The 26113-nt window shown below is 47.4% G+C and overlaps 1 protein-coding gene across 1 annotated transcript in view; it reads right to left on the bottom strand.

The window, feature by feature from the left end:
* The window catches only part of LOC126544375 (uncharacterized), a 72483-nt gene that overhangs the window by 26436 nt on the left and 19934 nt on the right, over positions 1-26113 (bottom strand). The window contains exons 5-14 of the mRNA XM_072287235.1: positions 24934-25026; positions 24742-24811; positions 23375-23436; positions 16881-16955; positions 14320-14407; positions 6661-6737; positions 6420-6491; positions 5931-6008; positions 3301-3376; positions 1-89 (exon numbers count right to left, since the gene is read on the bottom strand). Coding sequence (XP_072143336.1) covers positions 1-89; positions 3301-3376; positions 5931-6008; positions 6420-6491; positions 6661-6737; positions 14320-14407; positions 16881-16955; positions 23375-23436; positions 24742-24811; positions 24934-25026 — 780 coding nt within the window. The remainder of the gene's footprint in view (positions 90-3300; positions 3377-5930; positions 6009-6419; positions 6492-6660; positions 6738-14319; positions 14408-16880; positions 16956-23374; positions 23437-24741; positions 24812-24933; positions 25027-26113) is intronic.

Genomic DNA, 26113 nt, shown 5'->3' with positions numbered 1-26113 from the left:
AGTGGCAGGTATGACAGTCACGTAGTCCGATATCCTGCAGTTGTACGAGTCTTCATTGATATGCTCGTGTGCCGGCGGAGAGTCTGGGGCTGGAGGGCAAAGCAAAAGAAAGATATCCGTTTTTTATCGTGTCAACCGAAAATATTTTCATTTGTGGCGAGTTTTCTGCTTTTAATTTAGTTGTGAAACAAAAATCTAGTTCGTCTTTTCTCGTCATTCAATCTAGAAATCAATAGGTTATTATGCATAGGGTACGGGCCCGAGTAGTGCATGCCTTCGCAATTAATTTGTTTACGGCTCGTTGGGCATTCGCAACCCAGAGGCAGTTTGCGCCTGGATTTGCGTTATCTTCCTGTCAAAGATGTAAGGGCTTTACAGCACGTTGGCACATGTATGAATTATAACGGTAGATTTCAAGAAAACGTCGCCAAATAACTGGGTTCCAACTGCACGCCGATTACAGCCCCGCTAGCAAGGTTATAACTATATGAAACTAGCAGTAACAATGCATTCGTTCTTATTCCTCTTCCCTTTTTCATGTCATTCTGTGATCACCCCTTGATGTCTCCGTCTATCTCTTATCTCCTATAGGTAATCATAAATATAATTAGTGCAGTGTTTCTGGACGCGGTCAACCCTGCATCTAAAAAGTTCCACTAACAGCTTTGCGATAAAAGAAGCTATCTTGTTGATTGTGTCATTTGCTATAACTTCGAGCACGCTGTTTTTAATTTGAAGCTGTATATGGCTAGGTTCTGGAAAAAAATGCATGCGTCGATAGAGCCATGTAGGTCGAGAATTTCTCTCCATACATGGGCCGATCCCAAAGTTGGTGTAATACTGGGCCGGCCCGTGGCGAAGGTGAAGCAGGCTTTAAGCACTCCGCTAACTAGCAAAAATAAGTTTAATATCTTAGATCCAAATACAAATCACACTTTGACTCGCGTCGGCCATATATGTCTACGTTCGCACCGCCTCTCGGCGTTCCCAGCGCTTGCGTATTTCCTTTCCTTTCCTCCCGCTCTCCCGTGGTAGCGTTCCCTCAAGCGTGCTGCCCGCCACGACTGCGAGGTGGAACGAAATGCGAACCGTTCATGTGGCTCCGATACCGCGAACTTCGAACGTTTCACCGGAGCAACGCCCAGATTTTAGAGGGAGTTTCTGCGGAACCGATTTTGTGGGGCCTGTGTTGTGTGCGACTACTTGGGCTTTTCGAGGAAACTCACAATCGTTACTGCACTGTGGGACGTCGACCAACGCACGATCGCCTTGGCTACGGTGAAGCACTGTGTGCCCTCGGAGGGCGGTGAGATGCGTGTCTTTTCTACGTGCCGGGATTCGTTAGTAAAGGGTGTCGTGCCGCGGTTTGCAACAATGCATGCGTATGGATACCCCCCGGTGCCCCATCATCTTCCGAGGCTCAACATCGTGGAGGAGCGATTAGTCGCACCTCACGTTCCATTTATCTGCATATGGCGTGTGAAGCGCGGCAACGGACAGTTCACCATTAATGGGTCCACATGCACAGCTTCGCTGGTCATCCACCTTCACAGAGTAGAATGGTACTGAATTTTCTTCATTACTTGACCATGCTGACGGTAAACGAAAATGGTTACCGCACGTGATAACATCTTGCGATAAAACGAAGACAAGTGGATGCAGCCAGAATTTCAAGAAGACGAGCTAGCCTCATATGTCTTAAGTGATTTCAAATAACGTTTTCAACTACAATAAGCACGAATAGTGCGCAAATAAATATCAATTATTTTCGAGCAGCCGCGCAGCTTTAAGCTACTTATGCGTGTCGTGCATATTTGAGACACGTGGCGACAAAAGTACAATGCATTGTTAATTGGTTTACTATAGTTACGAACGTGACCATCAACGTACCGGTCACCAGCCTGCACAATCAGGCTCTGTATGTGAATCATTCACTAGACTATTTATGCGAAGCAAGGTAATATTATGGCGTCGCCGGACCAACCACTGGCAGCTTGCACCTGCTGCCTAATACACACGAATCATTAACGTTTGCGCGGTACCAATGAGCTAGCGCACAAAAAATAGTGTGCAAACAATAGATGATGGTCTACAATGTACGCGAATGGCTGAACGCTTCCATAGCGCTATATTCGCTTTAAATAAAGGACACTTTACTACACCTCGTATCTCTTGCGATTTCTTGCACACTGTGACGTCTTAGCGATGCATACCTCTAGTTTTCTATTAAGTGCCTCCAGTTGAGCTTAAATACGCCTACAAGGCTATAACTGAATGCGTGAAGAGTGGTCGAATCAAACCTCCGTCTTCCAGCAAAGCAGCACAATGCTTTAAACATAAGGCCGCGATCACACGCATGAAAGTAGAGAACGCAAGAAAGTGCAGAAAGAGAGATACAGAGAGTTCAGAAACACAGTCCCAGCCCATCAATAGTACCGCAGACTATCAGAGCACAAGATGAATTGTACAGCACAATGAATATCAATTCAGGCTGCAGGCGCTTGTGCAAGTATGCTGTCTTTAAAAACTCCAGGTGGTCTTTCGTCACCCTCATCTGCGACAGCTTACGGTGAGCATTCCAGAATGGTTTGTTCTGGTTATGGTCTTTGACCAGAGTGAGCTAGGAAGTTGCGAGCGATTTCCTATAAATACGCTAGACAGGCATACGTAACTATACAATGTAGAGACTGAGGTCCCATTAAAGAAAGCCAAGATCAAGGAGAGATAGACCAAAGACTAGACTGATAAAGATGCAGTAAATTCTCATTAGATCAAGCAGGCTAGGACTCCTTCTTGCCGCGCCAATTTAAAGGGAATACCAATTACGATCATTGTCATCGTCGGAAGCCTCCCCGTACCGGTGCACTAGGCGTATAGCGTCATTGTGGGACAGTCTATTCCCTGTAGGCCACAAGATGCACAATCGATAACGTTGTATTAGTGGATTTTCAAGCCAAAAAGCGGATCCTTGTTACAGCTGAATGTTCTGAAGTGTCCGTGCTAAGTAAATCTTATCCATCATTTAAACAGGATCAAGACAGCCAAGTCGACCAGCTGTAATATTGGATTGATGGTTACGAAAAATTCATGGCAAAGACAAGGAAAAAAGAAACGAAATGCAGCGCTCGGGGCGTCCATTTCCTTCCTTTGTCTCTTGTCCTTGCGTAATTTTTCGTAAGCGCAAATTTAAACAGGAATCCACTGCACGTATTCCTCCGATGTACATGATGGCAGGCAAGTGAGTCGGTTGTAACCCGCTCGGTCATTCGAAACATGTTCGCAAGCCACTCATTTACTTACCTTTATCAAGGCAAGCTTGATCAACGCATTGGCCGACTTCGGTGACTCTCGGCCACCACCTACCGGCCGTCTTTAACTGAAAGAAATGTGTAAAAGATGCCTAACCACGACGCAGTTGATCACATACCAGTACTAACCCTAATTATCATTAGAATATTATTACAGCTTTGTTTGGTTTTTGCGCCAATGTGGCCCTTGCGGCGATGAACAGTACACATCATCATTATCTCTGTTTGGCCACGCTTCTGAAGTATCAAAATGTGAAGTTGCGTTACTGCTATTCACAACTTTAAAATGAAATGTTTGAAATGAAACGAGATGTCATGAAACAAAATTAAATTAAATAAAACGATGTCGATGCATCTCGTAATAATTAAAACCAGATGGCTGACGCAGCTGCGCGAGGGCTTACTATCCGTGCACTGCGCGACCAGGACCATAATAATATATAGGAGGAAAACAGAGACCAATTACTTACATATAATGAAAGCACGAAGCATTACTACATGAACCGAAAGGAATTCCCAGTGCCACACGCTAAGCTCAATAGAGCTCAAGCGGGGACTCTGAGATTGTTACAGACAAGAACTTGTCCGAGTCCAAACTATATTTACAAGCTATATCCAGAAAGAGAGGTACCAATCAATTGCGAGATGTGTAATGGCATCATTACTCTGGATCATATGCTTTTGGTAGTGTCCTGTGTCTTTCACAGACTGTGACCAGGAAAGAGAGTGGTGGCGACGAGTCCTCCACAGTGAAGTTATTTTAGGTGAAATACAGGCCGTCCAAAATGCCCACGATAGGACGGTAAGGTTAAACCTTACTGTCCCGACGTGGGAGCTGTCTGCGTCAACCTAAGCGTTGATCTTCAGGACGTGAATAAAGTTAATCATACCATACCTTACCATACCATACCATTCTCTTGTACGCCTCTTTCGCCATGAGCACTACGCTATTGGTCAAAATTTCTTGGGCTGCTGCAGCCACTTCGCGTCTGTCACGCGACGTTACAAAACCACGATAATTAACCACATCAACGTGACGTTTACGCGCCAAAGATGCCTGCCATTATTATGCCGAAAAAGAAACTGAACTTTTTTCGCGGAATGGCCGTACACGCCCCAGTCCTAAAGGAATAAAAGTGGCTGACCCCCCCCCCCCCCTCCCCTCAGGGGTCACTCTGGCACTGGCTAATCCAGGCTGCCCGCGAGAGAGAATTTTTCTGCGTATAATAACATTTTTTGGTAGCACTATAATGTTGTGAGTCCTTTGGCACGTATACGTAATCGCTACGCTATCTATTAGTCGCTGAGAATCCGTTTTAGCAGCATTTTTTGATGTCCGTTGCACCGCACAGCGATTTTCGACGAACCACCGCAAACTCAGCATGGGGAAGCAGACCAATAGCAGACGCGGGCACCGCCCTCAAATCCGGTTATCTACTTTCACAGCGATAGCTTGGAGCCAGCGATACCCTCTCCACTTGTGCATGCTCATCGCCTCTTTTCAGTTGATGAGACAGAAAAAAAAGAAAGCCTGTACAAGTAGGTAATGCTATTTACTTCCAAAGCAAGCAAAAGTGACCTCCCAAAATACAGGAGAGCGTTTGGTTTGGCTGTTCAAACAAAGCTGCAGGTCACCATCCGATCCTCACGTCGGCGGTTACCTCAGTTTGACCTCAGGAGATTGAAGTGAAATCATAATGAAACAGTCTTACGTTTTGCGGCCCGAAGTTATCGCATCCCGCAGGACGGCCCAGTGCTCTTTCGGACAGCTGCAGGACACGCGCGGTCGCATTGTCCGTTCCTCCACAATCCTTCATAATGGCGGCGTTCACGTGACCGCAACCTTCTGTCGAATCCTTCAAGCCCTAAACCCACAATCTGTTTCCTGGTCCCTCTGTCTGTTTTTCTTTTCTTTATTTCTTTTTCGTATATTAGCTCTTTTTCTCAGCAGGGTTTTTTTTTCCAGGACGTCTGTTCCTGGGCACGCATGCAGCGTTTATGACGTGAGGAACGAACGTACAGAATGATTGACGCCCATGTGCAGTCTCTAGCCCCTAGTGATCAAAGTATCTATAAAATCCGTTTTAATCCACGTCTAAAAGTGCTCGCACCGGATACCTTCAATTATGGTAGAACGTTTTGCCACGGAAGCTGTAATTTGACTTGATTGATCTGCAATTTAAATTAACGTTATCGTAGCTCTCTACTCGAAGATTCCGCTGGCAATACTAGAAGGAACAAGCACCATGGTAGCCAGCGGTACTTAGCCTTGCGCAATGTTGACAGCGCTCCTTATGACTCAGATGTAAATACTTTTTTCTGATCCGTAAAATTGCAGAAAATGCTAAAAGGAAATCTCATTGGTGCTTGTTGGGAAAAAGACTTCTCAGTTGAAGAATGGTGCAGTAGATGTACGGGAATCGAAATTCAGCATTACCAGTACCAGTATCAGACCTGGGCGTAATCACTCTACCAATTGATTTTAACCTTAAAGCTGACATTTGGTAGTACTACTGAGAACTAAACCTCAGCACGTATAAATAACTGTAATTATTTCTTTAATTAGGCTTTATAATCATCGCATATGACGTCGCTCCAAGACCCTGATATTTCTGAACTTACTGCACAGTGCGTTCCACGCTTCACACTTTTTGACGTTTTACTTGGGCAGAATGCGGAGCAAGTCGTTTCAACTTTTTCCTGGAAAACGGAAAAAAAGACACGTTTAAGAAATACACTTTCCCTAGAAAGCACGATAGGCTTGTTAAAGCACAACTCCTTATTGTGTATGAAGCGATCAAATCAAATCAGATCAATTTTTGCTTCTTTTTTTACATTAAGTGCAAGTGAACGGTCATATTGGGCTAGAAGAACGGGGACCAGAAGACCTTAAATAGCAAAGTCAGCTTTGCACATGGTAAGACAGGTATACATAGTGCGACATTCCTCGGAAAGACGCGTGGCTTTATCACCGAGTCAGTTACCTTGCGCATTTCAAACAGTGCACAAATCGCGCACGCAACAGATATACTTTTTCTTGCAAGATAACCTTTTATCATCGTGCAAGCACATAGAGCATGAGCAGGCACGATATCGTTAGAGAAACCTTACCTGAATTCCAAGTGTACTTGTGAGTGACGATGCAGTACAGATGAAGATAGATGATGTGCGCATGTGCCAACTCTACAATGAAGTGAAGCACGACAAAAGCGACAGAGGCACGATTTTTGTTATGGGACTTTGAACAGCGTCGAGCAATCTATTCACTTTTGTATGCGAGCGTACGTCCCATCTAATTGTTAAGCAGGCGACTCCACGGAATATAACTTCAAGCAACAACACGCATACTCACGGTATAGCTTACGGACGAGAGGAAATGGTCGCATGCTTCTTCAACAACGTGAAACATCAACACGGGAACAGTGGGAGCTGTTCAAAGAAAAACCACGCGTTCACATTAGCTTTGTTATCAAGGTTTCTGATGTAAGAGTGTTGAACATCATCGTTGTGGCCAGTCACCCAAAACACACCAATGAGTGTCCGATAATCACTAGGAAGGCATATTAACTGAGCAACAAAAAAAAAGGCAATGCCTGCTTTAAATGTGTGAAAAAACCTCAGACGATTTGTTAGTTTTTGCGTCGAGATTAGGATGCGATTTGTTAGCTTTTGCGTAGAGATTAGGATGCATCTCCGTTTTTACGCAATACAGCGAAAATGGTAGACTTCTTAAAGCACAGTCCTTAGGCGCCCGTTCGTGCGGTGAGCGTCGGCGTAACCGAGTGAACGAGCACAGCAAAAGACGAAAGGGAACATGGAGCGCAGCGGGAGATGAAAGACGCGAGGAGGAAAGTGGAGGAGGAGCGCGCAGCGGAACCAGGAGGCGCAATAAGAGGGGAAGGATATGGCGAAAGACTAAGAAGGAAAGCATAGTGCGACGACGATGGCTACGAGATGGCGCCATAGTAGCGCGCGTCGTCTGGGAGCTCTGTCGGCGGCGGCTGCAGTGAATCCCGCCCACGCGTCACGCGCGCTGGCTTTTGCGGTGTCCAGATGAGTGAGGCAGTCGCGTCGCACTTCGCTCCGTTTCTAACGTGCCGTACGAGACGGCCGCGCTAGCCAATATATCGCGAAATGAAAACACGTATAAAGCTGCGCTCAAATTTCGCATTAGGGAGTCTGTGAATGGTCTGTGAATTTTTTAGTAAGGAAAACATATGCGTAACAAAGTCAAATGAGCATGCTCTTGAAAAGTACTGAGTTTCAATGACTGATATTTCGCCCCATCAAATATATGACGCAAAAATAGAAGCGTATTGTAACACGGACGAGGCAATTCTAAAATATGTGGAGAGATAGAAAGAGAGAGGGGAAGGGAGAGTGAAAGAAAATACATGGAGCTTAACAAGAAGAGGGTTTCTACTTTGCTTGGTTACCCCACACTGGAATGGAGGTAATTGTGTTAGGAGAATGGTAAAAAGTGGTACAGAATAAAAAGAAAGGAAAGCAACAATAATGGGAATGCCATTGTTTTTGCACAGGCATATAGATCGCAAAAGGCACCGTTATGCGTATATGGTGCGTGATGTGACGAGGACGCGATTACGAGCGTCAAAGCACGTGTTATTTCAGTACGCTGTTCGCAATTTGAAGATCATATTGTCACGTTATTTTGACCGCGAGGAATCAAACGGTGGCACAACGGCGAGTCGCAAAACTTTTTTTACTGGGTGAACCTGTTCCCATAAAAGCGAGTTACACCTGGGCCGAACGATAGCGATCGATAGTCAAAATGTTATCTGCGGCTCAACCACGTCGGCTATTTATACATGATTCGGCGTAGATTGGCACGTAATCGCCGGTGCTCTCGCGTGCTCTAGAATGCACAAGACTAGTTCCGTCGCACATGCACTCTGATTACACAAGATGTGCCGACAACGAAGGCATCAGATAGAATTGGCGATAACGTTCGAGAAATTTCGGATGTACGCAGGCGTGTCTCGTGCTTTGACGTGCTTTTACAAATATTAGCAGGTGAAAATCGGCCACCGAAAAGAATTCATGAGCCGCTCCACTCTGTGAAGGTGGATGACCAGCGAAGCTGTTTAGCGCACGACACACAGGTGACCCCGAGTATTGAACAAAGGTGCGAACATTTTTCTTATCCTAATCTGTGGTCATCGTGGCGATATACGTACGCACACACATTCGCATGTCACCTCTGTTATTAAATGTGTCCGTCACGTAAGACAATGAATGGTTCAAACCCCCTTAAACGTAATAGCTCATACCTCCGTAAACGCGGCCTCCCAATTACGACGTCAGAAGTGAAATCCAACCAACCTCCTCCAGCCAACCCGAGTAGGCAACATTGTAAGTTGAGACACGTTTCCGGACCTGTCATTTGTCAAAAACGCAAGGAAATACTCAGGTACGCACCTAGGCGAAACACTGGGCAGCGATCACTACATCATCAGCATCTCGGTATCCACCCCGACACTCAAGAGAACAATTGGCGAAGTTAGGCTCACGGACTGGGAGGCGTACAGGCAGTACACCCCGCCCGAAAATGGTGTAACGGACATAGCGGAATAGATGCAGCACCTCCGGGACACCCACATCCAAACCACCAAAACCATCCAGCGCACGGTCGATACGCCCGAAGTAGACCACCGGCTCTTACACCTGTGGAAAGCCTGAGAGGACCTCCTCAAACGGTGGAAGCGACAGCGGTTAAACCGGCAACTACGTCTATGAATCGAACATACAACAGAAGAAGCCAGAAATTACGCTACCAAGCTGACGTAGCAAAATTGGGTACAGTTTGGCACCTCGCTCAAGGTTACACTGAATACGGCGCAGACGTGGGCCATCCTACGTTTCGTGATCGAGCCCGACAAGGCGAAATCGACAAGCAGTCGGACGCTTCTAGAAATTGCTCACAAGTTCCCCTGGAACAACCAGGATCTGATTGACACCCTAAAAACCACATACCTGGGTAGCGACCCCACACGACGCTGCCTCCTAAAATACGAAGGGGAACCGAGACCAGAACTGGACGCTCCGATCACGGAGGAAGATGTGTATGCCGCGGCACGAGTCTCACAGCGCAACACTGCTCCCGGGGTTGACAAAATCACCAATGCCATGATTAGAAACCTGAGCCCGATGCACATCCTGGACTTGACCCAATACCTAAACGAGGAAATCTGGATCAAGGGCCATGTACAGAACGAGTGGAAACCACGCGGAAATCGTGACCATTCCCAAACGCGGCAAGCAGCCCGCGATCGACGCCCTGCGACCCATCTCGCTGACTACGTGCCTTGGGAAGCTGTACGAGAAGGTCATCGAAACCCGCCTCCAACACTACATAGAGGACGGTTACCTCTTCCCGCACACCATGCTTGGCTTCAGGCCGGGACTTTCTGCGCAAGACGGTTTCCTAATCATAAGGGAAGAAGTTCTCAAGGGCATCCCGAAGGGAGAGCACCTCCTGCTCACACTCGACCTGCGACACTCGGCCTTCGATAACGTCTCTCACGAGGCCATTCTCAAGTGACTGAACGACATCAGCTGCGGGGAGCGCATCTTTAATTACGTCAAATCGTCCCTGACGGGCCGGACGGCAACCATCGGAATAGGCCAGACGTGCCGAACAAAGGAACGCCGCAAGGGGCGATAGCCTCCCCGATTCTCTTCAACGTCGTGATGCTAGCGCTGACCAAAGGGCTGCGGAAGATCCCAGACCTAAGTTAGGCCCTGTACACAGACGACATCACGCTCTGGGCCACCAAGGGCTCCCTCGCGCGAAGACAGGCGACCCTTCAGGAGGCCGCCACGGCCATGGACAGATTTGCGGCAGCGAGCGGAATGTGTTGCGCGCCCGAGAAGTCCGAGGTGATCCGGATGCACGGAGGAGGAATCTACAAGTCCCCCGGCGATATCGACCTCTATCTAGAGGGCCAGAAGATCACGGAAAGCAATAAGACTAGGATTCTGGGTTTTTGGATCCAGGGCAACCTGAAAGCCTCCCATGCCATCCAAACCCTAAGGTCCTCCACGAACCAGATCTCACGGATTATCAAAAAAATAACAAGCCGGAAGGGCATGTGAGAAGAGGACACGCTCCGCCCCGTCCAGGCCCTGGGGGTCAGCAGAGTGACGTATTGCATGCTGTATCACTACCGCACGCTAAACAAACGAAAACAAGAGCAAATTGATATGCCATCATCAGAGGCGCGTACAAAACGGCCCTGGGTCTCCCCGTCACCTCCTCAAACGAGAAGTTAGCGGCTTTCGGGATCCACAATACCTACGCCGAGCCGTCGGACCCGGTTCTGGCTTCGCAAAAAGCCAGACAACAGAACATGGCGACAGGCAGAGCCATCCTCCACCGGACCGGAACGGCAGCGGAGCTCCGCGCCCTCGATGGGCAACGACCACTCCCGCCCGAGGTCAGAAGATCCCGAAGATCCCCATCCGGAAGAGCATGAGTTATGAACTCCACGATTGCCGACGCAAGGTTCGCGTCGATAGACAGTGCCGACAATTCAAGGGTAACCCGTACGTAACGTACGTGGACGTAGTGGCGTACCCTGTGGGGGACCTCTTCGCGGTAGCTGCCGTGAACGGGAGAGACAACTCCTTGACCCTCGCGGCCTCCGTCAGGGCAGAGACCCCAGCTGCGACTGAGACCATAGCCGCGGGGCTAGTAATAAAGCAACAAGACAGGATAGGCAGAGAAGTTCACGTCGTTGCCGACTCGCAACAAGCCTGCCGTAACTTTACCGACGGACGAACACCGCTGCTGGCGGCTTCAGATCCTAGGCCCGAGGCTGGAAGAATCCCATCGAATCACGTGAACTCCGAGTCCCGTGGGACTGGAGTGGAACGAAAGGGCAAACGCCTTAACTCGAGTGCTAATCAACTGAGGGGGGCGAAACCAATCTTCTCATCATCCCCACCCTGTACCTTCGTTCCCCTGCCATCCCATTACTGCGACCGACTCGAGATCCAGCGACTCAATCGCAGCATTCATCCTCCCCATCACAGAAAGTTCAGCAATGAAGAGGCAGTAGCTCTCAGACTTATTCTGACTAACACATTCCCAAACATACACAGATAGAGCAAAGTTTACCCACGAACATATCGCGGCATCTGCCCTTGGTGCGGCGACACACGCCCTACACTCTTTCACATCTCGTGGGGGTGCGGGGGCAAACCTCAACACTTAAAGGCACCTAGCACGTCATTTGAGCTGCGGGAGGTGCACCTGACCGTCGACACCCTAGTGGGACACAAAGCTCTCGTCCAGCAAGTACGACGAGCAGCCATGACCAGTGGAATCCTGCAATGAGGACGCAACCCACTCGACCTCAAGAGCAACGACCTCGATGATCATAATAAATGTTTTCTCTCTCTCTCTCTTAACGCTGGAATGATGAGTAGTAGTGGAGCCAGCTGTGGAAAACGACGACGCTCGAGCCATTGCTGATGGTGATAGTTCTTCGCACAGAGAATCCAGCTGTGATAGACGACGAATGCGCGAGCAGTGGCACTAGCGCGTTTGTGTGGTTGGAGCCGAGAATATTTGAACAGCCCTTTTTTAAAAAGTTAAATAAAACATTCTTTTCAATAAATTTGGAGAACGCTTATGTGTCTCCTTTAAGTGTGGAACGCAATAGCATCCAAAGATCCCTGAGTGATTCTCACGCTTTCCGGGAACTACAGCTTAAGTAACCGTAATGTTCATCGGCAAACGCTGGCGGCGAACGCTATGCACGAAGGCGAGCTTTGGGGTTCTTTTTTTGATGGTGTGCAAGGAACCGAGAGCGCCACGCCGCTCCTATTAAGACAGACCTGAAACGGCAGTTGGAAAACGCTATCGCGTTATGAGTTTCCGCGTCACATAGTTACGTTTTCTCCTATATTCATATTACAATCCGACGCTAACATTTAGTAAAGCAATGAAGGGGGCTAGTTGGTGAACGTTCATGGTTATATTGCGCTCAGTTTTACAAACACGATATTAAGGAAGGACAGGACGTGGACGGATGTAGCGCAAACTACCAACTGTTTAATACTGGTAAAGAACGCGCTTATATACAAGGAGATATGGAGCGGGGGGGGGGGGGGGGGGGGGGGAAGGGTTACATATAAGATATGACAAGGTGACGACGTGTGATCATAGTTCGGGTCAGTCATACATTGTTCACATGCACCCGTTCGCCCTGGCAAACTCGAGCTCAGCTTTGATAAGCGCGATGGACGGAGTGCTTACGCACATCTCTTTTTCTTTAGCTATCGCAAGCGCCTCCCATATTTCTCGCTCCGTTTTTGTTTTTGATGTTCCAATGACTGTGGTGCTTTCTATTAGCGGGGAGCATTTGCATTGTTTGCAATGTGCGGCCAAGTTGCTAGGTGCTGTCAGAAGCTGACACGTGTATTTGTGCTCCCGTAGCCTATCATTTAGACAACGTCCAGTTTGCCCAATGTATACTTTCCCGCAATCTAGTGGGATTTGGTAAACAACTGAAGTAGCGCATTCCACGTACTTTTTCGTGTGCTTAGTCTGACAGACCGTAGCACTAGGGTTGGCCTCTTTGGATCCTGCGTTCACCCTCTTGCACATGCCTTTTAGTTTTAGCAGAAAACACAGCAAAAATTGAAAAAACGCGTGGTGTTGCCTTACATCCATGGCTTGTCACATCGGATAAGAAAGACAGCCCAACGCCATGATGTTCAAGTTCTGTTCTCCGCCCCGCAAAAACTAAAAGGCATGTGCAAGAGGGTGAACGCAGGATCCAAAGAGGCCAACCCTAGTGCTACGGTCTGTCAGACTAAGCACACGAAAAAGTACGTGGAATGCGCTACTTCAGTTGTTTACCAAATCCCACTAGATTGCGGGAAAGTATACATTGGGCAAACTGGACGTTGTCTAAATGATAGGCTACGGGAGCACAAATACACGTGTCAGCTTCTGACAGCACCTAGCAACTTGGCCGCACATTGCAAACAATGCAAATGCTCCCCGCTAATAGAAAGCACCACAGTCATTGGAACATCAAAAACAAAAACGGAGCGAGAAATATGGGAGGCGCTTGCGATAGCTAAAGAAAAAGAGATGTGCGTAAGCACTCCGTCCATCGCGCTTATCAAAGCTGAGCTCGAGTTTGCCAGGGCGAACGGGTGCATGTGAACAATGTATGACTGACCCGAACTATGATCACACGTCGTCACCTTGTCATATCTTATATGTAACCCTTCCCCCCCCCCCCCCCGCTCCATATCTCCTTGTATATAAGCGCGTTCTTTACCAGTATTAAACAGTTGGTAGTTTGCGCTACATCCGTCCACGTCCTGTCCTTCCTTAATATCGTGTTTGTAAAACTGAGCGCAATATAACCATGATCGACGCTAACATGTCTGTAAGTTGCGTGCAAGTCGTACTTTACGATTTTTCTACGTATTTTGCATTGAGAAATTCAATTAGTTCAGTAATTTCCTTGTGTCACATGGAGGGCCTGCGCGGTTGGGTATGCGTGGTGCGAAATTTGTTTTGCCGAAGCGACTTGCGACGCCGGACGCGGGACGGCGGTCGCCAACGTCGGATTTTTTGCGACACGGGCTCTTAATGCTGTCGCGTTAAAATAAACTGTTCCTGCCCTTGTGCCAGGACCTCTTTGGGTCCCATGTCTGACAAGGGTAGTTCAAGCGCACGTTACAGGTCCCCAAGCACCCAGGATTACGTGCCATTGAGCTTGTACCCTTTCTTCACTATCACCAGGATCGGCCCACATGAAGGTTTGGTTTTGTCAACATCTCGGACACATTTTTTTTTCCAGATCCTTACCCTAGACCATTTCGCTGTAACGGTACTATCGCTCTGAGTAGGAGCTACAAAGCGCAAGCGCGCGGCGAAGCTGTCGCGCGTTGTGGCTCATACTGAGAGCGATAGTACGCGTCAATATTACCCTAAACATTATGCAGTTAAAACAGTGTCACTTACGCGTTATGATGCACTGGCCGTTTTTGCAAATTCCCTCGACAATGAGGTCAGGGACTGTGGGAACGGGCACCTTCCTATCGTAATTGAGCTGCGAATGGTAAAAACAACAGACGATGGAGGAAGTTTCGTGAGCAGGCTAACTTTTCCTTGCCAAGATGGCTGCGTTCTCGTTGGTTTCGCAGTTAAAGTATGGTGCCTAGAAGGGGGCAGTGGGACGGCCAGCGTATTCATTCATTCATTTTTATTTCCTTAAGGACCCCCTAGGGGTTATTACATAAGGGGTGGTTTTTTTTGTTGTTGTTGTTTGTTTGACAGAATATTGTTTACAACGATCAGTGCGATGTTATATTTGATACGCTATGCCTGAAGCTTGATGGGCAGGTGATAGTCGCGATGTTGCGAGAAAGGCCATTCCAGTCTTTTGCTGCTCTGGGAAGAAAATGAAGCAGAAGATCTTTCAGTGCGGGCACGTGGGCGAGAAACTTGTAACGCATGACCAGTGCGATGAGATATGTGAGCTGCACGGATAATGTAAGGAGCGCAATTAGGTGCCGAGTGAAAGAACTTGTGAAATAGAGAGAGGGTTGCAGTGCGTCGGCGTCAAGACAAAGGTGATGAGTTACACTCGGCTTTGAGGGATGAACACCGATTTCATATCAATACGAAGCATGAATGAATCTATCCGCACGATTTTGAACGGATTCTAGGGTATTAGTGAGACCTACTTCGGGTGGGTTCCAGATAGGAGATGCGTACTCTAACTTAGCCCTCACTAATGATTTGTAAGCAAGTAGTTTTACGTGTCTGGGAGCGTTACGTAAATGACGTTTTCAGAAACTCAAAGTTCTGTTAGCAGTTCATTTAGTAGGGTTTTATGTGGTCGAGATCTTGTTGTAGAATCATATGGTCACATGGGCTAGTAACGGTTCGGTAGATAACGCAGTCGTCAGCAAACATGCGGATATTAGAAGATACATGGAAAGATAGGTCGGTTATGTATATTAGGAACAGAAGAGGGCCGAGGACAGAGCCTTGAGGCACCCCCGATGACACTGGAGGTGAGCTGGATAATTTGTTATTTGTAAACACTACTTGTGAACGGTTAATCAAGAATTCTTTTATCCAATTTTGTACATTGGGGTGCAAAATTAAGAAGAATAATTTTAAAATTAGGCGTTTGTGGGATACTTTATCAAAGGCTTTTGTGAAGTCAAGAAATAAGGAGTCAGTTTGTACGTTAACATCAAGGTTAGCATGAAGGTCATGAACAAAGGTGGCAAGCTGGGTTTCGCAAGAGAGACCCCTACGAACCCATGTTGAGAATGGTGAAAGAAGTTATGACAGTCGAGGAAATTCATGATGTAATAGTAAATGACGTGTTCCATGAGTTTGCAAGGTACGCTGGTCATAAAAGTTGGTCGGTAGTTCAGAGGTGAGTTTTTGTTACCGTATTTGAAGATGGGAAGGACCTTTCCCACTTTCGAGTGATCTCCCTCGTTTCCAGGCGCATTTCTGCCGTAGCCGCTAGCTTCACCGTCACTGTGATGTTCCGTATAAAGTCAAAGGCGCATAACATGGTCGCAGTGCTCCGCAAGCTGTATGTGTCAGTGAAAGCGTGCGAGAGTGAGCCGCGATGGTGGCTGATCTCGCGCGCGCAAGGGAGGAAGCTTCCATCACGCGCAAGGCACCGGAGGCCGGGGCGCGCGGGCCCTGTCTTGAAAGTGATCTGCGACGGGCACAGAGCGTTCCGAGTTCTGATAGCTTCGTGCGGGCTGTGTGCTCTCCGCGTTGAAGCCAGAGGCAACACGAAGGTCAATTCGCTCGCTGCTGCTGCCACGCTTCCTCACTTCAGCGTTTTGACAGCGAGTTTCTGCGGCCATCGAGTGAGATGTGTTCATTTAGCCTGCGCACGCGTGACAATTTGCTTAATTTACTTAGTAAGCGAACGTTCACAACGTTATACGGCCGATAAAACTACTATCCTCACTTCGTATAGCTGTCTACTAATTTGCTATCACAATTGATGCTTCGCCTTTTTGACGAAACTGCGAGTTTTGTGAGCTAGACATAGCCAGAATCAAATACAAGAATATATACGATTAATACAGTGATATATATATTATACAATTATATGAGCTCATAACTACGATAAGTATCGAATTCAGAATGTTTAGCAATAGTTAATTAAGGTCACTGAGTGCACTTTTATACTTTACCCCTTATAGACCTCTTCTCATTGTTCTGCATAGGCCATCTTCCCAATAAGAAGAATCACCCATAGAATCATGCGATGTGGCATCTAGCTTCATAGGTCACATCTTCTTCACCAAATGGCTCAAATGTTGGCGAGAAAATAACTACAAATTTGGTATAAAAATTAGTAAACATAACCAAAATGTTGCACAAGAACTTTAAAGCAAACTTTGATAGATGACTACACCAATCTTTATGTAGCATAGCATAGCCATCACCATAAAGTTGCGGTGCACATAGATTTTAACGTGGACATTCTATTTGCCCAATTCTTTAGGGAATACTGGACGCATACAGGTGGTGCTTACCAGACAAGGAGTTCCGTCCGGCAGCCGTTGCGTTGATTTATTTTGGCAAAAATCCGTGCACCTTACCGCAAGAACCTGTTAACGGGAGTGAAAAGGACGGGGGAAAATACATGCACTTACGTAAGGGTTTATTGGATATTTAGGTCCCACGAGCACATTCCACAGTTCGCTTCTTTATATACAGGGCGACAATTATGAATTTGTGTTTGTGTGTTCTGCATTTTTATTACGCACCTTGTATATTGTTTCTCGTAGTATTCTGGATGTATAAGTAGCGATGTAATCGTTATCCTGATTTGCAACGCTAGAGCGCAGAACAATCTGGATATGGAAGTTTCGACGAGGAGAGAAGGATTTCGACAACCTAGGCATTACACAGCCTACAATGAAATGTAAATATGTAAGCCTGTGCGGGTAATCAATGCAATCCGCCTTGCAGTTCTAAGAACATGGATGCATTAATGGCTGCCATCATACTGAGGGCTTTCTTACTTCTGTCGATATCAGTATTCTTTGTGATTATTTATTTGCAGCCCATATCATGCGCAGGATCATCCATATTAAGGCGAAACACTTCAATAGTATTCAATCATACAAGTCGACAGATAGTGAAGCCAGAAGAATCACAGGAGAAGCTAGTTATGCTCATTTGAAATGTAGAGCTCATTATTTCCTTATTTCTATTAGATGTAGCAAATAACTTCCTCTAGGGTTTCTCTGGTTTCACTGTCTGTCACTGCGTATGCTTGGGGCCAGCAAAAACTTAGGCCTCTAGGGACCCCCAGTTCTTTTCGCTCATTAGTAATCAGAGCAATGGTTATAAAATTTGGCTTGTCGTAAGTTTCATAAGCCACGGTTTCATAGACAAACTGGAATGTGAGTGATTGAGAAAATCTTGTAAGTACCTTGACCCCCGTAATCCACTGTCTCAAATATAAAGAACTGTGAGAGACCTGCGTTCTGTCCCGGAACAGCGCTTCCCCTTCAAGGCCCTAGCGCTCTTCCAACGCCGACAAGACCTTCACGTAGCGGACGATTTCTGTGCTATGATTGCAGGCCAGTCAATGGGCACGTGTTCCCGTACGTTTACCTACGTTCCAGGCACACGGAATTCAAGCATTGATTTTGCCGTTCACCACTCAAGAGCTCGGCGCGGCACTTGCCTTATGTAATCGGTTGTGATCACCTGGCCGAGATGATATAAGTTACCATATACTGTGCGACGTCGGTGAACATGGGCGAAGTGAATTGGTGCACATCTTCGATGAGAACTGGCAGGGTGGAAACGTTCCTCAATAATGGAAGAACTGTCACCTGGTACCGCTCCTCAAACCTGGCAAGTCTCATCCAGAGGTTACTTCATACCACCCAATCGCGCTGGCTAGTTCTATTGGGAAGGTGATGGAACGAATGATCCTCGCCAGACTTGAATGGTACTTTGAACGCTATGAAGTTTACCGAGACGCTATGGCTGACTTTCAATGTCACCGAGGCTCCATTGACAACGTCATTGATTGGGTTACGTACATTCAACATCAAAAGATGTTTAAGCGATTAACTATTGCCATGTTCCTCGACATCAATGGAGTATGTGACAATGTTCTGGTTGGCCTCGACTCTATTGTTGGACACGCAGTTATTTACGTATGTGGTCTCTCTTTGTGAATACCGAAGATGGCCCCACTCTCAGCACTATACACACTGTGGAGTGCCGCAGGGTCTTCAACCTTGTGCCCATTGGTCTCGTAAAATGCTTACCAAATGTGGTGCAGTTGTCAATCTATGCCAACGAGATCTGGATCTGGGCATCTAGTGTGACGCGTCAAGTGCGTGCAAGGCTCCAAAAATCTGCGACGTTGATATCGACGTACCTTAGAGAGGGGGCCTCCTGATTTCTCCAGAAAATGTGCATTGGTGGCATTTAGCTAGAAGCCAATGACTTAGTACGCCATATCCATCGATTGACCGATTATCTGTTATGTAAGGACGCACAGGTTTTTAGGGGTAATCATCGACCGTGACCTCTGTCGGAATCCTCATGTGGCCCACCTTAAGAAGCGCCTGACAGCCATCTCTCATCTTTTCAAGTTTCTTGGAGGAAAAGCCTGGAGTGCTTCAGTACACGTGATGGTGAAACTGCACCGGACGCTGTTTATCGGGTATCTAAGGTACAACTTGGCAGTGTTGACCGATACCAGCAGAACTAACATCCGTACACTCGAAAGTGCTCAGGCCCAGGCGCTTAGGGTTTGCCTAGAGCATCATATACATCAACAACCGAAACCATTGCAACTGCGCATGACTACCCAGTAAAGATTCACGTTGTTATGGAAGCTCTCAGAGCTCACGTCAGGCAACTTGTTCGCGCCCCTCTCTACTATCTCACCTCACTGCAAAAACAACGACCACGTGCCTGTTTTTGTCACACGATACTGCCTTACCATATATGCCTGCCATCAAAGTACACGGCTTCAGCGAGAGCTTTGCTTGCCTTTTGGTCCTTGGCTCAGCCACAAGTTCGACCGAAAGTACTAGGAATTCGAACGAAAGAACAATTCTCATCACCAGTTCTCAAGCGATTTTCGCTGCTCTTGCTGTACGAAAAATACAGTGATCATACCCATCTATACACTGATGGTTCGATCATCGTAGACGGTTCTGCAGGGTCAGTAATTTTTCCTGCGAAAGTCACCACCTTGAAGCTCAAGACATCGCATCAGACTACATCGACAGGCGCGCAGCTTGCTGCTGTTCGTAGCGCTTTACGCATAATTCGAGAGGAACCGCCTCAAAACTGGCGCATATTCTGCGACTCATTGGCAGCTTTACCTTGCTTGCTTTTTACGTTACGCCGTGGACCCTACGAACAACTAGTGCCAGAAGTCTGAGAGCTCCTTCATCGCCTCGTCCAGCAAGGACACGGCACCACATTTCAGTGGCTCCCTAGCCACTGTGGCATAATGGGCAACGAACAGGCCGATGAAGCTGCTCGGTCTGCTCATGAAGACGGCGTGCAGAAGCCAATCCCGCTGTCAAGAAGAGATGCAGCACCAAAACTTCGAGTGATTGCATATGATGTCTTACAATTCTTGTGGAACACACCTAGTTTCCAGCACACACGTCTACATCGACTAGACCCCTGTCTGCAACTGCATCCTCCACGTGGACCATCCCCACCTTAGACAACGGTACTTTGCCGATTGTGGCTTTGCGTCGCATTAACGAAGTTGTTTGCTTACTTCATAGGATAGAAGGATGGTGTTACGTGGGACCACTGCGGCGACGAGGACACTATCGAACACGTTCTTTGTCACTGTCCCCGATACAGCGCACGAGGTTAATATCTCGCGACAACGCTGGCGCGTCTTGACGACCGGCCGCTTTCAAAGCACAGTCCTGGAACGCCGACCTATACAGTCGTCACACCACAACACAGTGAAGTTTCAAATTTTGACGCTCAAGTGGCCTATTGGAGAGATTGTAATTCTCATGGACGTTCACAACCTTCCACATCTTTTTTTCTACTTTTTCTCGCCACTGTTCTTTCCGTCTTTCAATTCCCTTTACCGTGCCTCCAGTGCAGGGTAGCAAATTAGGATCCTATCCGGTTAACCTCCCTGCCTTTCCCATCCCGTTTCTCATCTCGCTCTCTCTCTACATCAGAAGGGTATGTACCTCTTAATTCGATTAGCATTCGTAGGGTGGTACTTCATGCACATTTTAGAACCGTACTGTCGGTCTCTTTATATATATATATATATATATATATATATATATATATATGTACACCTGTTTATTTTTATATTGGTCTACTTATCTATCTCACCGTTTTCCGGCCAACATGGGGCACTGTGCAGTCCATGGTTGAATGTTTAGAGCATCGGGCTGCTGTGCTAATAGCACGAAGTCTGAATAGCCAACTGGCTATTCCGGCAAGCGGTCGGGCTCAGCAAGTGGCTCAAGCCAAGGTACGCCGGCGTCGCCTTATACAAGAACGTTCTCATACGGCGTTTTACGATCGAATCCGTCACGCTACATCTGTTGCCCACGTTGACCACGTGCTACTGCGCAACAGTGTCGGAGACATCTTCATGGGTCACGAAATGCATAATGACCAAAACATCGCTGTCACCGCCATCTGCGTTTACCCCGTGGCCAGCGAAGATATGGTGCACTGATTCGTGTCAATACCCCTGATAGCTTGCAGCAAGACTGCCTTGCTCTCTTTTTCTCTCTCCCTTACGCTCTCTTTCTATTTTTATCCCACTACTCCTTCCCCCCGTGAGGATAGCCAACCGGGACTACCTCTGGTTAACTTCGAACGACAGAAAGCTGAGCTAGTTGGTAAGGATTCATTATGCAAAAAAGAGGTGAGGCGTGCAGACAGGACACAAGAGTAGAGAAGTGGACAACACGAACGCCGACTATCAACTGAACATCCCTCTCTTTCTATGCATCATCTCTCTCTCTCTCTCTCTCTCTCTCTCTCTCTCTCTTCCTACTTTGCTACGACAACGCTCGCGAACGAGACATGCTGCTCGCCATCTGCGGGCACTTCAACATCAACCTCTCGAAACCCCAAAACGAGTGGTTTCCGAAGTCCGTGAGAGAGGCGTTTGGCGCCGAGTGGACCTCCCCCAACACGGTGCCCACGGCTAGGACCGCAGTTCTGCTCGACCACTTCTTTTTCCATGAAATCGGACAATTTGGGCCTCACACGTATGCATCGTACTTCTCTATCCATTGCCCTTCGTTTGTCGCCATCAGCGACAGACGAAGACAATACGCTGCTGTCTACTAGAGCTGCCGAACCAGTTGACATTTCCTCCAAAACTGTACAGATGTATAGAACATGCATATCGCCCGTATATATTGAAATGTACATTATGGCATTTAAAATTTGTACAAAACCAGATAAAGATACATAAATATTCTGCAATTGAATATATTAGACAACTCCGTCTCCGTCTCGTTCATTCCCCCACCACAAGAATCCATCACTTATAGTTGCTAAATGCACGCCTGTCGCGAGAGAGAATGCTGATCGCATTCTGCAATTGATAGATCATCCAAATATTTCTCCGTCTCGTTAATGCCACCGTCACTAGAATCCATCCCACAAAATTACTAAATACATGCCTGTCACGAAAGAGAATGCTAGTAGCATTATAGTCGCCAATAGTATGCATAGGATGAAGAGTGCTAGTAGTAGAAGACAACCTTTATTGTATGCAGAAACCGGACGGACTCCTACCCTACTTCCCCAGAGGAATGGGGGGGGGGGGGGGGGGGGGAGTTTGGTCCGGCCGGGCGGTGCCCCTATTCCAAGGCCCCGCTCGCACGGGCCATCCGCTCAGCTCGTTGAATCAGTCGTAGTTGATATTCCTGGGCCGGGCTAGACAAGCAGCGCCTCCCATTCGTTGCATGTGCCATCTGTTTCGTGTTCTCCGTATTCTGCCCACTCGCACGTGATGTAAAAGAGCGTTGGCGTTGCTCCACACCACAGGCACATGTAACTACATGCCGTGGGGTAGGTCAGGTGGAGAGTGTGTAAATTTATCTATACGTGTTCGTCTGTAATCTTCACAACATGGTTACCTCCGCAGCGCTGAGTTTGCCATGCTGGGGTGGATAGATTTTTTTTCTGTTTCCTCTATAGTATTTGATAATTGTTGCGTAGCAAGGGTCTAGGGGTGTAGGGCCTTCTATTTCAGAGTCCGGGGCGACTCGGTGATTTGTAAACCCTCGATGGGCCTCGTCCGCATGCAGGTTTCCGGTGCCACCCTCGTGCCCCGGGGCGCAGGTTACAGTGTGCATGTATTCAACCGCGGGGTCCCATTCAGTGCCGACATATATTCGGAGCGCCTGCACTCCAATTCTGCCCCTTAGATGCTTTTTTTAAGCTTTCTGTGAGTCAGTTATTATTGTTAATGGAGCTTTTCCCGTCCAGTCTTCTTTAATTGCGAGGGCATTTGTAACCTCTTCCGCTTCTGCTGTAGAGGGGCGATCTATTGAAGCGCGGGCTGTAATTTCCCCTCTACGGTCCGTGACCCCTGCCACCGCTTCCTTGCATCTGTCTGATAAGGTGCAGCGTCAGTTAATCTTGCCTTGTTCATATATTTTTTCCTTTTTTCAATGTATCGTGCTCTAGGCTTTCTTCTCCCAGCATGCAGGCTAGGATCCATGTTCTTAGGTATTGGGGATACCGTGTACCATTCTCTAAGTGCGTTGGGTACTTCTTTGGTTTCTTGATGTTGTATTACTACGTCGCGCCCTAAGTTGCTTAAGATATCGGGGCCTGTTGGAGTCTGGAGCTGGCAATTTGCAGCAGGCGAACTGCAGTGCGAACTCTGTTTTCACTGCTCGAAAATATATAGCAAATTCTAGTACACTTGGAATCTTTCATGAGCACAGTTGAAAACTGGTAATTAGGTATAGCAGCTCCTACTAACCCAGCCAATCACATTCCTCGTTATGATTTCTATAATACTCACTTTTCCATTCCTCCGCGTGGTTGCGTCTATGCATCCGTTTGGATGAGTCCACGGTGTAAAATCTGAAACGGCACGTACGTGGTACAATTTTCTCCGTTGCCGGCGAAGCAGCTATGATTCTAGAATGCATGAGGCGGTCGTCATAAACGTTGAAGGATGCAGTTATCATGCAGTATACTATATAAGAAATATCCACAAATAATTTACATGTTTTCAATGGCACGTAGCATTTTTTTTAATATGAAGATGACCGTTACATTTGGAGGAAACTACCGGTAATTCTAACGAGTTGTTAGTGAAAATATTCAGGAATTTGACCCCTGGCTTTTTTACGTCTTATCAAGGCAACGGGGTTATAATGTGTATTTCTGTACACGTATTGTCTTTACACAGGTTTAGCATACACTTGCCAGGTTTCTCGACTTACCTCTCTCCTTCGTTTCTATTCTATTAAAATATTTTTGCTAGCCTTAGGTGACGTTCTCGACCTGATATACTTGTTCTGTCGTCCTGTTTTCCTCAGCACCTCTGTCTTTTTCAAACGACGCTTGTATTGCCTCACTCCTGTCGGCGTCGATGTTCGTGTTGCCATATGCAAAAAACGCAAGCCGCGCGAAAATAAAAATCGCTTGTCGGGCTGCGGATTCGAATCACCGATCTCCAGTTGCCTGGCCCCGCTAACCCATTCAGCCACTGCTGGTTCATCATACGCGACCTTTAAAGCGGGGTTTTATGCACGAGGAAGCAGACACCGCGCAAGGTGCGAGCCAATCGCAGGTGTCCCCTCCCTCCGAAGGAGTGAAAGCGTGTGTTCGCGTGTTCGCTCACCTCGTGCCCGCCGTTTACCACCAGTTGAGGCCCGGCATTCAGGCGGGGAGGACGCGTTTGGTTCGTTCGGCCGAAGAGCAGACTGCGTTGAAGGAACGGCAGCGGGAGTGGGCCGCGCGTCGTGCGTTCGGCCGGTGATCGAAAGCCCCGGGAACTCGCTCGAGAAAGGGCTCGACCTCGCCGTAAGGGAGCGGGAAGCAGAGGCGTTACGACAACGAAGAGCCGCGGATCCCGAGCTTCACTTGCAGCCCTCTTCACAGCAGTGGGAGGGCGGTCAATTATCTTTTCATGCCTCTTAAAAGGCAAACGGGCGTTGTGCCTCGTCTAGCGGCGCTTGATAGCTCCTTCCTTCGCGCCCTGATTTTTTTTCTCATTTTTCTTCGTCGTTTGTAAATCCATCTTGTATTTTCACAATCTATATGGGTCACTCAAAAACGCGCGCTCGCATTACAGATAAATCAAGTTAACGGGTCATGACTGTAACCTCATCAAATATGACTACTTAAGCAAATTATGAATTATAAAGTATGAATTTTTACCGGCAGTGACACAAGTCCCGTTGCGACAAACTCCGGTTCTCTTGATGTATTCGCCATTTCCTTCCGTTAGCTAATGACCAACATATAAACAAACAAAAGGGGGGAGAAAGGGGCGGGAGCAGTAATCTTTTTCAGCTTCTCGAATGTGATAGCCCTATTCTAGCAACACACATCACCCGCTGGAACACTCACCGCACATAGTCGCCCATCGTTGAGCTTCGTTTCGTTCCAGGTTTTATTCATCTCCTCAAAGCAGCTCGCGACGCACCCAACTGCGACTTGAAGCTGGGCGTAATCATCAAGAAAATATCTGATTGCAAAACAGAAGCGCGAATTTCTCATGATAACCAGCGTAAATGTCCCGACTAGATCGCGTTGCTCTGCAACGGTTCATGCAGATGTTGCACGCTTTTGTCATCTCACGATCAAACCTCTTTCATCGGTGTACGCATGCTTTTCTTGTGCTTTGCCATATGCTATTGCCAAATATTTTTCACAGTGGATCGAAGTAGTTACGACCCGTACTCTGCGGCTACTTGGTCATCCTCGCTCCTTGAACAATTGCTTGAATGACTTAAATGAATTAATGAAGGAAGGATCGGAATAAAGGCTAGGAAGGCAGCACAGGGGCGAAGAACGAAGGAAAGGAAAGAAAGAAGAAAGTGTCATCAGGTAGCGCTCTTGCGCCTTGTTTCGGCTCTCCGGGATATGGCCTGTTGTAGCATCTCGCAAACCCAGGTCCGGCACGTACTTCCCGTTGCCTAATCAAACTTCCCTTCAGTCCAGAAGGCGTCATCAGAGTGCGCAATTTAAAAGAAAGATAGTGCACGTACCGCAGCTTTCGTGGCAAACAAATTTAGCAAGAAATTGCTTTTTTGGGCGTCCGCGTCGTTCAGCAGAGCACTTTCCATGGTTTCGTGTCTCGCTCAGTCCGAAAATAAGGAACATTGTAACAAATAAAAATCCGAGGATATCTAAGCACTTCTTATCAGTTGTGCTGATATCTAAGCACTTCTTATCAGACAGCACAAAGCTGACACAGTTCGATCCGTGACGTCATGCGACCTTGCCCAATCGCCGCAGAATCTAATGGGGACGGAGGCGAGTAAGCCGCGCTGATTTTGACGCCGCAGCTTTCGTCACGCCGGGCTTGGCAATCAAAATTTCGCTGCAAGTAGCATAATGCCATAAAGCAGAGAGCACAGGCTTGCTAACAAGGAGGGACTGGTCTATGCCTGTGGGTAAGACACGACTTCTAAGCATGGGTCGTTGGCTCTAAGCTCGCGAGCGCCAACGTTCTTCCTTTCGAATTTATTCCGCTGTTTTATGCATTAACTTCTGCATGGCGATTACCGCGACGCACTTATAACGC

Source organism: Dermacentor andersoni, chromosome 3 (genome assembly GCF_023375885.2).
Source record: "Dermacentor andersoni chromosome 3, qqDerAnde1_hic_scaffold, whole genome shotgun sequence".
NCBI classification, from domain to species: Eukaryota; Metazoa; Arthropoda; class Arachnida; order Ixodida; family Ixodidae; genus Dermacentor; species Dermacentor andersoni.
The sequence above is the reverse complement of the archived record's forward strand: the minus strand, read 5'-3'. Positions and strand labels throughout refer to the sequence as shown.